Raw genomic sequence first — 14,542 nt, 5'->3', positions numbered from 1 at the left:
CTTCATCTTCTTTTCCTTAAACTGTAATGGAACAGCTCTTTTAGTCTTTCCTCATAACTCCTCCCCTGTAGCCCTGGACTTTGCCTAGTCGTTCTTATCTGGACCTTTTCTAGTGGTGGTTTGTCCTTTTTGCAGCCTTGGAGACCACAATTGCACACAAGACTCCAGATGAGGCCTCACCAGTGCGTTATAAAACCTGAGCAGACCCTCCATGGAGTTGTACTCTACACATCAAGGTGCTATATAACCTGACACTCTGTTAGCCTTCTTAATGGCTTCTGAACACTGTGAATGGCCTGTTTCTCATCAAGATTGTTCTAATATTTAGATGTCGCTTCCACTTGTGTTGTATCTCTGATTGTCTCATTTCTTATTCTGTCCTTTATTGTAAGTCCACGTTCTCATTTCTACCACATCTAACTTCTTCTCCTGCCGTTGTCTCATCTCCATATATCTCGGCTGGTCTTACTGCTGTCTTAAAAACCTCACCTTAATTCTTCGATCACACAATACTCCTAATACCTTCTTCCAATTGTTCCATCTATACTGCGCTCTGTGGATTATTTCTACATCTAATATTCCATCTTGAGTTTCCATTAATCCTAGATATTTCAATTTCTCCACCATTTTCAATGGAAATCCCTGCAGGCTAACTTCTGAATCCTGATTATCATTAAACCTCAGATATTATGTCTTCCTCTTCCTATTTATCTTCAACTCTCCATCTTCCAAAGCCCTTCTCCATCCTTCCAGCTTCACCTCCACTTCTCTTCCTCTTTTCTGGTGCTACACAACACACAAGCCTGGATAAATAGAAAGGGTTGGTGTCAGGGAGGGCATCCGGCTGTATAACGTAACCAAAACCTTAATGACAGAAAGAGTGCGTCTGCTTTAATCACTTGAGGTCCCTGCCTGTAAGAATTGTGTGTGTGTGTGTGTGTGTGTGTGTTTAACATAATTAGGCTCACAAATCCTAATATCACATAGTTCTTTTTCAATTTTCAGTTCTGTTTACACCGCATGTCCTGATTGCTATGATAGGCTGCAGTTTCCTGGTGGCCCTGCCCTGGATACGCAGGTTAAGAAAATGGATGGGTGGGTGGCTGTTAGGCTGTGCTTTCCATAATGTCTGAGACAAAGATACATTTTTCCTGCACAGTTTTAAAATTGCAAATCAATTCAGACATCGTGATTAAACTGCACATTGCAGACTTTAATTAAAGGGGATTTGTGTACATTTCGGTTTCGCCATGAAGAACTGGCAATACTTTTTCTACAGGTGATGTTTGTGATGCGCCATCTGTTGGAATGACAGAAACATGGCAACCCAGTAGACACACAGATACACAAACACACATCATTAAGGTGAATAGATACTGTTTAAACAAATTTAAAAAGTAAGGGGTACTTACTTTTGTTACATGACTGTTTATACATTGCACAATTATATGATATCACCATTTATTTTGTAACCATACTGACAAGACTGCATTTCAAGACAACATGTAGCACTTGACACCAACTCCAACAAAAAACACAACACAAAGCTCAGAGTCCCATTTGACTTCTTAAAGAATTCTTAGAATCGGTTGTTTTAATTCATGTAAAGGCAGAGTTGTATCAAACTTCCCCTTGAAAATGAAGCGTTTGGCTTGTCCAGCTGTCCAGTAATGTCACTTTTAGGCAGACCATGTGTTGTTGAGGTTAAGGCTTTGGACTTCAAAACGCTGAAGTTGTGGGTTGAAATCCCACTACTGACACCAGTGTGTGACCCTGAGTGGGTCACTTCAACCGCCTGGGCACCAATTGGAAAAACGAAAGAAATGGAACCAATTGTATCTCCCATGTTGTACGTCACCTTGGGTAAAGAGGTCAGTGAAATAATGTCGTGAACACCGAGGAGTGACAAAAGTGACTATGCAGGATGGCTGTGCTGTTTTACTGATCCCAATGTGTTGTATTTGTTCAGGACAGAAGGTGGGTGGGTGCCAGTCATATTTCGTGCCCACTTCACCCTCCCCGAACCCCCCGGGGGTCTGCAGGGCTAACTCAGTGGGTGTTGTACCAGGATGTTATGCTGCCAGTGATAGCCCCTAAAATTTGGAATTCTCTCCCTCTATCTATCTTAAATCTATTATTAATTTCAAACTTCTGTTAAAAGCACATCTTTTCAATGAGTATTATTCTTTATCGTGTATGTAATTTCTACTGTCTTGTTAATGTGTGTATTGAGTTGTAAAGTGGGTGGCGTAGTGGGTAGCGCTGCTGCCTCACAGTTTGGAGACCCAGGTTCGCTTCCCAGGTCCTCCCTGTGTGGAGTTTACATGTTCTCCCCGTGTCTGCGTGGGTTTCCTCCCACAGTCCAAAGACATGCAGGTTAAGTGCATTGACGATTCTAAATTGTCCCTAGTATGTGCTTGGTGTGTGTGTGCGTGCCCTGCGGTGGGCTGGCGCTCTGCCCGGGGTTTGTTTCCTGTCTTGGGCCCTGTGTTGGCTGGGTTTGGCTCCAGCAGACCCCCGTGACCCTGTAGTTAGGATACAGCGGGTTGGATAATGGATGAGTAGATGAATTGTAAAGTGTCCTTGAGTGTATGAAAGGCGCTACATAAATAAAACTTATTATTAGTGATGATGTCTGTGCCACTGCACACCTGTAGATGCTTCATGAGAACAGATGGAGAAATGCGAGATGCCCTCAGTGGTCTCGAGATGCAGAGATTGCTGGTGAGCCTTCTTGACAACAGCCAAAATACGTTGTTGCCCACCACATTGAATTGTATTTATGGTCAAAGTCAAGTGTGTCCCACTCTTTATTAAAGTCCGGGTACTGTTTCTTCTCAAAGCTGTCGTTCAAACATTGGCCAACCTTTTGGCCTACAGGGTGACGTAGAAGCTCGTGTCCGTGCTCTCTGGTCTCATTATGCTTTCAGGCTGTAGCTGCTTCAAGCAGATGCTGGTGGTGTGGCAGGGACCCCTAAGGCCCAGCAGCAGGTTTCCGTGAATATAATCGCTGGAGACTGTGGAGGTCATTCTGTGCTGGTGCAGGTTGTGCGTTGCCTGGATGTAAAACCCTGTGCTCCACTCAATGCTCTTTCTGCGATCGTGAAGCAGAAGTTGGTTAATTCGGCATCTTTTGGGTAGCAGTGAAAGGACAGATGGACAGAAGCCCTGATACTTAACAAGTGGCACCTTGTTGTCATTTTCCTCTTGAGACCTGGTGTTTGCTATGTGCAGTGTAGCTGGAGTGACATTGTGGTCCAAAGAGAGCCCCCGGGGGAGACTCTGGGCAGCAGGAGATGAGGAGTGGCAGCTCACCGAATTCTTCTCATCCTGGTCACTGAGGGACTCCACTTCGGCGCTGTTGATGCTGTCACAGCCCGAGTCGCTGGTGTCCGTCAGGCCTGGGGAGGCTGCTGCTGCCACCACTGCTGCCGCACGTTTACTGCTACTGCCGCTGGTGACATCCGGGCTCACCTCCATGAAATCTTCCCAGTTTTCTTCTGAAAGGCCCAGGCCGCTGATCTCGTTCCAGTAGTCAAATGTGATTCCAAAGTCGGGTGAGCCACCATTCTGTGTGGAACAAAATTTAAATTACGTGTGTGTGTTTGTGTAATGTGTGAGGACAAAATCTAATTAGGCAAGGAGTGCGTTGTCACACAAACAATCCAGAAGAGTCTGGAGAAAAGAAAAAGGCCGTGGAGCTCTGCAAAATACCAAACTCAATAACTTATTCACCTAACCACTTTTTTAAGTGTGCGTGGAATAAGAAAATATTACAAAAGTACTTGAGAATTAAAACTATAGATAGACAGAAAAAAAGATAGTTATGAAAGGCAATATATAACATATAGATGTGAAGGGTGCTATAGAACAAATATATAGATATGAAAGGCTGTGTATATTTAGAGAAATGCGAAAGGCACTATATTATATATAGATAACTGAAAGGCACTATATTATAGACAGACATGTGAAAGGCACTATATAATATATAGATAACTGAAAGGCACTATAGTATTGATAGACATGTAAAAAGCACTATAGTATTGATAGATGTGAAAGGCACTATATAATATATAGGTAACTGAAAGGCACTATATTATAGATAGACATGTGAAAGGCACTATAATATTGATAGACATGTGGAAGGCACTATATAATATTTAGATAACTGAAAGGCACTTTCATTATAGATAGACAGATGTGACAGGCACTATATAATATATAGATACATGTTAAAGTCATTACTATAACAGAAATATAGATGTGAAAGGCCCAATATGATAGAAAAATATAAAGATGTGAAGGCACTATATGGTTGCTAGATTGGTGGGAAAGGTGCTATATAACAGATAGATAGGCGTGAAAGACGCAGTACGTTAAATACAGATAGTGATAACAATTTTCAATCACTTCATTACACTTCAATCATATAATTATTTCTTCATTTCATATCCATTGTGGTGTTGCAAAGAGCCAGAATTATGAAAGTTGTGTCACTGTCCAAATACTTATGGACCTAATTGTAGTTGTGAAATGCAATATATGACAGATAGATGTGAAAGGCACTATATAATAAGTGTATGTGAAAACCACTAGGTAAGATAGAGGGGTGGAAGACATCGAAAAACAGAGCCAGACAGTTGTGAAAGGCACCATATCATAGAGCTGAACAAGGGTCACATTATTTCACACTTTGTGTATTTTCTTTGTTTAGTTTTTCACTTGTTTGTTTCGACTGTTTGTTGTATTTTGTTGGTTGAAATTCCTGTAGCCCACCACGGGCCTGTGCGATTAATCTAATAATAATGCACAGGTTTCTACCCCCTCTGCTCTCCTTTTCTCACACACATCTCTTAGGCACCATTGAACCTTCTTTATGACTGTTAGTTGTGGGGGGTCAGCACCCCCTCAGGATGGTGTCGGTCCCGAGACTTGCATTTCACCCCCAGTGTGCCTGCTGTACCTGTAGAGAGTCCATGTTAATCCCTGCTATCTTCGGCACTGGAACGTTTGGCAGGATTTTTTCTTTCACCCTGAAACACACACAGAGCAGTAACAGCAACATGAGACTTGGGGGTAAGCGGAGACAACTCTTCACACTCCACTGGCTTTCAAAAGAGACTTAAAAACCTTACCTTCCGTACTTGGAGAGAAGGGAAAACACTGAGCACAACCAGATTCGGCCTTCATCTTTAGCTAGCATGGCATAAAGAAAGCCAAGCAGAGGCCATTCAGTGTGAGACGGGGGGGTGTGGACCACAAGGACGTGGGAGACCTCAAAACCTCCAGCTGTAGCGTGACTGTGGCCTGTTGGGTTAACAGACCACTTTGTTGTGTCATCCCTGAGGAAGACGCGCGTGTGTGTGTGTGTGTGTGTCCTGCGATGGACTGGCGCCCTGGTCAGATGAAACCAAACCTGAGGGGTATCAAATGGTAAGGGGGCTGCAGAAACATCTCCAAAATATCCAGAAAAATCCTTCAATTCTGGAAAAATACTTGATGATCCAACCTATGAGCCTAACAACCAGGAGGAAACTGACAGTGAAGAGAACTACACACATAATGACACAGAAAGTGACATTGCGGTGGAGAATAAAGATGGAATGATTATGATGAAGGAGTTCTCGCAGGAGAATGTGCTCAACAGTGGCAGTCCTGATAACAATGAAGACCAGCCAGATCTATGACTGGCATTTCCACCCCTAGGGGCCTATGATTTGAGAGTTGCAAAGAAAAATCTACAGGACGGTAGTGAGACCAGCTCTGTTATATGGGCTGGAGACGGTGGCACTGACCAGAAAGCAGGAGACAGAGCTGGAAGTAACGGAGTTAAAGATGCTAAGATTTGCACTGGGTGTGATGAGGATGGACAGGATTAGAAATGAGGACATTAGAGGGTCAGCTCAGGTTGGACTGGTGGGAGACAAAGTCAGAGAGGCGAGATTGCATTGGTTTGGACATGTGCAGAGGAGAGATGCTGGGTATATTGAGAGAAGGATGCTAAGGATAGAGCTGCCAGGGAAGAGGAGAAGAGAGGAAGGCCTAAGAGAAGGTTTATAGATGTGGTGAGAGAGGACATGCAGGTGATGGGTGTGACAGAGCAAGGTAGATAGATAGATAAATCTTTATTGTCATTGTCACAAAGGAACAATGAAATTAAAGGTGCTGTCGACTCAGTGTGAGGCATAAAAGTTAACAAGAAAAGGAATATAGTAATAAAAGTATGTTACAAATATATACAAATTATACCTGTCCTATATACAAATTGCAGTGGTTGACTTAAGGTCAACATTAAACATTCAGAGAATGATATGGAACAGTTTTATTTGAGTTCAGGGAAGAGCTGGAACAAGATGATCTGCTGTGGCAACCCCTAATAGCAGTAACCGAAAGATGAAGAAGAAAGAAAACTCCGGTACTATGTCTGGTACAAGGAGGAGTACTAGTCTTGCACTAACTGCCATTTTGTGTGTGTGTGTTTTTTTTTTTCTTTTTTGACTTTTAACTATTTTTCCATGTTAAAAAATAAATTAATAAATAATCGGCAGATAAATAAGTGGTGGCACAGTGGTAGTGCTGCTGCCTCACAGTAAGGAGACCTGGGTTCGCTTCCCGGGTCCTCCCAGCGTGGAGTTTGCATGTCCTCCCCGTGTCTGCGTGGCTTTCCTGCCACAATCCAAAGACATGCAGGTTAGGGGCATCGGCAATCCTAAATTGTCCTGTGTGTGTGTAGACTGGCGCCCTGCCCGGGGATTTGTTCCTGCTTTGCGCCCTGTGCTGGCTGGGATTTGCTCCAGCAGACCCCCATGACCCTGTAGTTGGGATAGTGGGTTGGAGAATGACTGACAAATAAATATGAAGGGTTTTATAATAGACAACATGGCGATATACAGTGCATCCGGAAAGTATTCACAGCGCATCACTTTGTCCACATTTTGTTATGTTACAGCCTTATTCGGAAATGGATTAAATTAATTTTTTCCTCAGAATTCTACACACAACACCCCATAATGACAACGTGAAAAAAGTTTACTTGAGGTTTTTGCAAATTTATTAAAAATAAAACAACTGAGAAATCCCATGTACATAAGTATTCACAGCCTTTGCTCAATACTTTGTCGATGCACCTTTAGCAGCAATTCCAGCCTCAAGTCTTTTTGAATATGATGCCACAAGCTTGGCACACCTATCCTTGGCCAGTTTCGCCCATTCCTCTTTGCAGCACCTCTCAAGCTCCATCAGGTGGGATGGGAAGTGTCGGTGCACAGCCATTTTAAGATCTCTCCAGAGATGTTCAATCGGATTCAAGTCTGGGCTCTGGCTGGGCCACTCAAGGACATTCACAGAGTTGTCCTGAAGCCACTCCTTTGATATCTTGGCTGTGTGCTTAGGGTCGTTGTCCTGCTGAAAGATGAACCGTCGCCCCAGTCTGAGGTCAAGAGCGCTTTGGAGCAGGTTTTCATCCAGGATGTCTCTGTACGTTGCTGCAGTCATCTTTCCCTTTATCCTGACTTGGCTCCCAGTCCCTGTCGCTGAAAAACATCCCCACAGCATGATGCTGCCACCACCATGCTTCACTGTCGGGATGGTATTGGCCTGGTGATGAGTGGTGTCTGGTTTCCTCCAAACATGACGCCTGGCATTCACACCAAAGAGTTCAATCTTTGTCTCATCAGACCAGAGAATTTTCTTTCTGATGGTCTGAGAGTCCTTCAGGTGCCTTTTGGCAAACTCCAGGCGGGCTGCCATGTGCCTTTTACTAAGGAGTGGCTTCCGTCTGGCCACTGTACCATACAGGCCTGATTGGTGGATTGCTGCAGAGATGGTTGTCCTTCTGGAAGGTTCTCCACTTTCCACAGAAGACCTCTGGAGTTCTGACAGAGTGACCATCGGGTTCTTGGTCACCTCCCTGACTAAGGTCCTTCTCCCCCGACCGCTCAGTTTAGATGGCCGACCAGCTCTAGGAAGAGTCCTGGTGGTGTCAAACTTCTTCCACTTACGGATGATGGAGGCCACTGTGCTCATTGGGATCTTCAAAGCAGCAGAAATTTTTCTGTAACCTTCCCCAGATTTGTGCCTCGATACAATCCTGTCTCGGAGGTCTACAGACAATTCCTTTGACTTCATGCTTGGCTTGTGCTCTGACATGAACTGTCAACTGTGGGACCTTCTATAGACAGGTGTGTGCCTTTCCAAATCATGTCCAGTCAACTGAATTTACCACAGGTGGACTCCAATGAAGCTGCAGAAACATCTCAAGGATGATCAGGGGAAACAGGATGCACCTGAGCTTAATTCTGAGCTTCATGGCAAAGGCTGTGAATACTTATGTACATGTGCTTTCTCAATTTTTTTTTTTTTTTATAAATTTGCAAAAATCTCAAGTAAACTTTTTTCACGTTGTCATTATGGGGTGTTGTGTGTAGAATTCTGTGGAAAAAAATGAATTTAATCAATTTTGGAATAAGGCTGTAACATAAGAAAATGTGGAAAAAGTGATGCGCTGTGAATACTTTCTGGATGCAGTGTAAGGGGCTATATGATGGATAGATAGACACATTGGAGGAGGTTAGGAGCTGCCACTGATACAGCACATTGCCACACCCACCACATGACAAACCACCTCAGGACCCCAGATTAGGATCCGAGTGCGGCCATGCAACAGGTGACACCTCAGCACCACACTAGTTCACATAGAATGGAATACTGGGAGGTTTTTAATGGTGGCTGCAGTGCCAGTTCTGCCAACATCCCCCATAGTTGGCGGACCTCCTTGCAGGGCTGGCTGTAGATTAACGTCATACCCAGGTAAAGCCATTGCAGGTTAAGGGTTTTGCTCAAGGGCCTAGTGGAGTAGAGTCACTTCTGGCATTTACAGGATTCAAACCTGTAACCTTCCGATTGCCAGTGCAGATCTCCGGGCAACCACAGTGCCCATAGTCACAGAGACAGGTAGAAAAAATATTTCATAAAATAAAGAATGAGTCAGATAAGCAATAACTTCAAACACGGTGGCCTCACCTATCCAAGTGGCACAACAGGAAAATGAAAAGAATGACACAAATGAGAATTGCAGCCATTGTTACAGCAGCAAATGCCAGAGGACCTGAAAGAGAAGAACAACAGAAATATTTGTGTTGAGTGGCATTCATTTGTTCAAGTCTCACGCCATTCATTCTGCCAGTGTTTACTCCCATCTTGGGCACTTGAGGGCGCTTGTGCATGAGGCAATGAGAGCTGCTAGTGGCATCACTCGAAGACACCACCACATCACTCGGGCTGCAGGAGGGGCAGAAGACAGGAGTGGAGACACAAATCAGTAGAACAAGTGGTCAAGAAAGAGGAAACTTGGAGTACGGTGGTCAGAACGTTTTGGCACAAATTGGGCCAAAAACAATAAGAATTAAGTAACGGAAAATGAAAATGATGTTTGCATGTCAATTACATGAGAAAACTAAAGGAAATGGAGGGTTGAGAACAGCAGAGATGTAACCCTAATCAAGGAATTTGATTTCTCAGGATGTTTCCAGGCTGGTAGGATGATGTGCCCTCAACCAATAGGAAGCCAGCAATCTGGCACACCAAGGACTGAGTGCCAATCAGCAAAGCTTCTTAGGACAGTCCAAAGGGGAAAGATATCACATAACAGAGAACAAGAGTTCATATCAATAGTCTTTTTGACCCATCTCCTCATGGTTTAGCATCAGATACGTCCAACAATCACACTAGAAAGATGAATAATGGAAGAAGATGATGGTCCAGCCATAAGTCTAAACCTAAGGGAAACAAGTCAAGGCCCTCAGCCAATAGGAAGCCTGGAATCTGTCCCATCGAGACCTAAGAACCAATCAGATGATGCCAAGTTGCATAGCTCCCAAAGTTTCATTGTAGAGTAGAGCCGCTGATCTCCTCATCGAGAGGAGCCAGTTGAGGTGGTTCTGCCATCTAACCCTCCTGGACACCTCACTGTGGAGGTTTTATGGGCACAAGACCCCACGGCTCAATGGAAGAATTATATCTCCCAGATTGTGCGGGAACACCTTGGGATCCCACAGTATGAGTTGGCAAGTGTGGTTGGGGAAAAAGACTTAGGGGTCTCACTGCTTAAGACTGTTGCCCCCACGACCCGGCTATGGTGGAAAATAAATTAAATGAATGAAGGACATTGAGGAGTAGCGCAAGTGCCATTTTGCGCTTACCATCCAGGAATGAGGAGTCTGTCTTGCTGACCAGGTTGAAGGTCAGGGAGTCCGAGAAGGAGCTGAACTGCCCCTCGGCCAGGGGTTTGCACCTCACTTGCACCTCATAGCGTTGGCAGAATTCCAGGGCGTAGAGTGGCATTGCAGTCTGATGGATCAGAGGACCCTGAGGATGAAAAAAGAAGGACAACAGAGTCAGCTGACAGTTTGGGGCTTAACTGGTCCAGAAATCTCTCAGCTTGCAGGCTTAATGCCAACTACTGACTTGCCAGGCTGCCGTTAGATCGGTTCACATGGCATGCTTTAAACTGGGGTTTATTGTGGAAGGTGGGCGCTATAAAAACAAATCAAAATCAAAGATTAGCAACTCCAAGTCCTGTAACCTGATAACTGCTTCAAACTCCAACTCCACTCCTGTAAGTAAATGGCCTGGTAGACTGGAGCAGATGTATCCTGGGGGCATTACCCCAAAAAAAAAAGGGGTACAGCCGATGAACTGCACAAATTAGAGAAGGAGAGAGGGCTGATTTCACGTCTCTTTACTTTGCCACTGATTCAGTTATAGAAATCCGTGTCATGTGTACTAATGGAAATTTCTTCTGAAAATGTGTTCACTACTGGAAGGCGCTATATAAAATTAAGATATATTTTATGTAACCCTTTAACTGCCTCACTAAGTGACCCTGATTCAGTTCTTTCAAACAGTAATTGATCCGATTTGTCAAGAATGGGATTTGAAGAGCATGCGGGTGTGGTAATCCTGGAAGCCATCATTCAAGGCTTACGATTTGCAAACTCGCTTAGTAGAAGAGCGAGTGTCAAGCTGGTGAAGAATTCTGACTGTATATCAACAGGGACAGACAAAAGTGATGAGCAACAGGAATGCAGCACCTGCATCCATCAACACCAAGTACTCGGATGTGGAGAGCAGTTCACCTACTTGGGTTGTTTGATAAGCAGAAACAAAGAAATAGAGAGGACAGGAGAAGCGGGATAGCAAGTAGTCATTTTGAGATTCTGGACTCAATGAAGAGCAAAAGCATTAACCTAACAACCATCAAACGGGCACAGGATGCTTGTGTGTTTTCCATGTTGTTAAACGCATTTGGATCCTGGACTTTGAATGCTTTTGAAGTGGTGTGCTTATAGGAAGATCATGAGAACATGCTGGAAGAAGAAGGTGAGCAACAAAGAGATCTGTGAAGATGTGAACAGAGGACCAATGGGTGTTGACACGACTAAAGCACTGGGTTGTTTGGGTAGATGCGCAGAATTGGAGAGGACGGGTTGATAAAGACACTGCTGCTTGGGAGGGTGGAAGAGGTAACAAAAGAGGAAGACAGAGAACAAGATGGCTGGGTGATACCAAGTAATGGGCCGGTGTGGAAATTGAACAAGCATTTCATACGAGTCAAGAAAAGAAAGAAGTTTGGACAGGAAAGAAAGTTCCAACTGATGGCCTCAAAGGTCTGGGAGGAGACCCAGAGACCCAGGATGGCAGGGACGGTTTACGGAAAAGTTGCCCCTCACATTTCACCTCCCACCACATTTCACCTGCCATATTTTTCCCCCTTGTAGATAATGAGTAGGTTACAGAAATGTAAATAATGCACCTATTTTTTTATATACTGAATATCTTCAAAATTGCAGGAAAATTAAAGACACCCTTTGTAGGTGGAACGTTTTTCACAACCCCAGATTCCATGTTGTTCATCTCCCGTTCTCTTTGAAAACATGTAAATGTGGTTGTCATCATCTACTAATTTTCTTTTGCCTCTTATTGACGGAACTCTTTTTTGCCATTGTAAATTTTTATATTATTATACGGCGTGGTGCGTGGGGGCGTATATATTGATACTAGCCATCCCCCGCAGCTTCGCCCGCATAGTAGTGAAACAGGACTGTGAGGAGGGCCTGGTGTGGCTCCCCACTCCTGACGTCACTCTTCCCCTTCCCCTCAGCCCGCAGTCTCTCTCTTGGATTAGCGCGAATATATCACTCTTACAAGTGAACTATGATTCTTAGCGTGGTGAGAGAAGTCGCAAAATCAATGGAATGTTCAAGCAAATTCTAGAAAAAAAAGATCTAAATCCGTGAAGTAGTTCTCTCGTTCGCTAACAAAGCAGACTTATGGTTACGCCCCGAGGCTGATTCGTGAGTGAGGAGGGCACCGCAGCCCGATGAGTCTTTCTCAGATTTGTGTTAATAAATCGGTACCGCAAGCAAACTATGATACTTAGAGCGATGAGAAAGTCGCAAAATCAACGGAATGTTCAAGTAAATTCTAGAAAAAAACCTGATCTAAATCCGTGAAGTAGTCCTCTCATTCGCTAACAAAGCAGACTTATGGTTATGCCCCGAGGCAGACGCGTGAGTGAGGAGGGCCCCGCAGCTCGATGACAGTTTCTCAGATTTGTGTTAATAAATCAGTACCACAAGCGAACTCTGATTCTTAGAGCGATGAGAAAGTTGCAAAATCAACGGAATGTTCAAGAAAATTATACAAAAAACCCGATCTAAATCCGATAAGTAGATCTCTTGTGAAAAGCGGACAGACATACAAACGGGTCTAAAAAACTAGAAGAAATTTCATGCTTGGACCACGAAATTTTTAATACCGTTTCTTAGCGAGCACCTATGGGCCAAGAGTAACCAACATTCCAAAGTCCTCATGGTTCAGGAGATTTCGTGATGAGTGAGTCAGTGGTATTTGGCTTTTATACACAGTATATAGATTGCACTGTGTGCGACATGCTGCTTGTTCGCTGATAGTCAGGCGGAGAAAACAGCAAACGCGCACTGCGTAATGGCCGTAGTGTGTTCGGACACATTCAATTGAGTAACGGTGCTGACGTGTGAAATCCAGTAACTCTAGTTCTATGGAACACTATTTTCGATATCTTTCTATTATAATAAAAAAATCTTGGGATAAGACGTGACTTTCTAAAGAGACCTTTTGGAACAAAGTCCCACGAGACTTTTAACATGAGATTCTTTCAAGTCACGTCATACTTTGGAAGCAAGTCCCGGTCATCTAACCTCTCAGTCATGTGAATGCTTTTGGCAGACACACTTCCTGCGCTCTCAGCTATTTTAAATTTTATCAGGACAAAATACGTTCAAGATGACACATCAACGACTAAGCGAAGAAGAAAGAGCAGCGTGTCGAAAAGTGACCCAAAAGCGTTGGAGAGTAAAGAATGCAAATAAAGAACAATAATAATGTATGTATGTGCAAATTCAAAAAATAAGGAAAGTAATAATCAGCCCAGACCAAGTGGGATTGAAAACATCGCAGGTCCAATCGGGGTCGGAAATAAAAGACAAAGAGTAGAAAACAAAGTAGAACTTCATAAAGACGTTCAGAAACGGCGCAATACAATAGCTTTTGGTGTGACAATTAACAAATCACAGGGACAAACATTCAAAAAAGTCAGTTTAAACGATATTCACTCACAGGCAGTTATACATTGTGTTGTCACGCAAGTCCAAAGTCCAAGCACGGAATCAAAATTCAATGCGATATTGACGAAAAGTTAAATCCAGATATTGTTTTTACTGAAGTTTTAAAGTAAAAGTGAAAATAATGCATATGTAACAATACCCATGAAAATTACAATCTCTTAAAATTGTATATCCGGGTAACCAATCCTGAGTGTGGGCGAGCAAAGCGAGCAGGGGGCGGAGTTTAAAATAAAATCAAAATGAAGGTAATAATCATTTTTTAAAAAGTTTAAATGATCCAGGTAGGTGAAAGGAGGAGCGAAATGTGGGGGCAACTTTTCTGGATCCTGGCAGGGACTCTTCATAGTTCCTCAAAATGAATGATACACTCTCTTACTCAGAAAAGGACGTTTTTCCATTTGGTAAACTTTTCCGCATTAAGGAGCTCCTCCAGTCCTTGAACGCCGCAATGCCAGTTCTCTCTCAAATTAAGGAAACAGAAGCGGCCCGTGACGTAAAGAGCCGAGCTCAAGTATGTATGGCGGAGCGGCGTGGCTCAAACAAATGGAGCCGCAGGCCGTGACGGCCGTTGCCATGCTCCTAATGGACTCTTCAGGTAGTGAAATTGGGGTCTCGGGCAGATTCGGCGGATCGCACGTTCTATAAGAGCCTCTCTCGAGCCACTCTCGTTTGCGAGATGCTTTCACAACGTCCCTCTAATTGCTCAGCTCGGACGCTAATGGCAAAGAGCACTTCTACCACTGCAGCCTCATCTCACTTAAACAAAAGCAGCGAGGCAAACAACCGAAAATGGAAGCCGAGGCCGTAGCCGCTGCTACTGCTGCTGCTGTACAAAAAAGACTAAAAGTGCAAAAGGACAGCCGGGCCTTGAGACG

The 14,542-nt window shown here is 43.9% G+C and overlaps 1 protein-coding gene across 1 annotated transcript in view; it reads right to left on the bottom strand.

Annotated features, from left to right (window-relative positions):
• Positions 1-1,408: 1,408 nt before the first annotated feature.
• Positions 1,409-14,542, bottom strand: part of LOC114663184 (growth hormone receptor-like) — a 41,328-nt gene continuing 28,194 nt past the window's right edge. Inside the window, exons 6-10 of the mRNA XM_051935006.1 lie at positions 10,203-10,368; positions 9,025-9,109; positions 4,967-5,036; positions 2,673-3,570; positions 1,409-1,578 (exon numbers count right to left, since the gene is read on the bottom strand). Of these exons, the coding sequence (XP_051790966.1) occupies positions 2,875-3,570; positions 4,967-5,036; positions 9,025-9,109; positions 10,203-10,368 (1,017 nt within the window). The 3' untranslated portion in view covers positions 1,409-1,578; positions 2,673-2,874. The remainder of the gene's footprint in view (positions 1,579-2,672; positions 3,571-4,966; positions 5,037-9,024; positions 9,110-10,202; positions 10,369-14,542) is intronic.

This window comes from Erpetoichthys calabaricus, chromosome 12 (genome assembly GCF_900747795.2).
Source record: "Erpetoichthys calabaricus chromosome 12, fErpCal1.3, whole genome shotgun sequence".
Lineage (NCBI taxonomy): Eukaryota > Metazoa > Chordata > Cladistia > Polypteriformes > Polypteridae > Erpetoichthys > Erpetoichthys calabaricus.
Note: the sequence above shows the minus strand (reverse complement) of the source record. Positions and strands in the feature narration are given on the sequence as shown.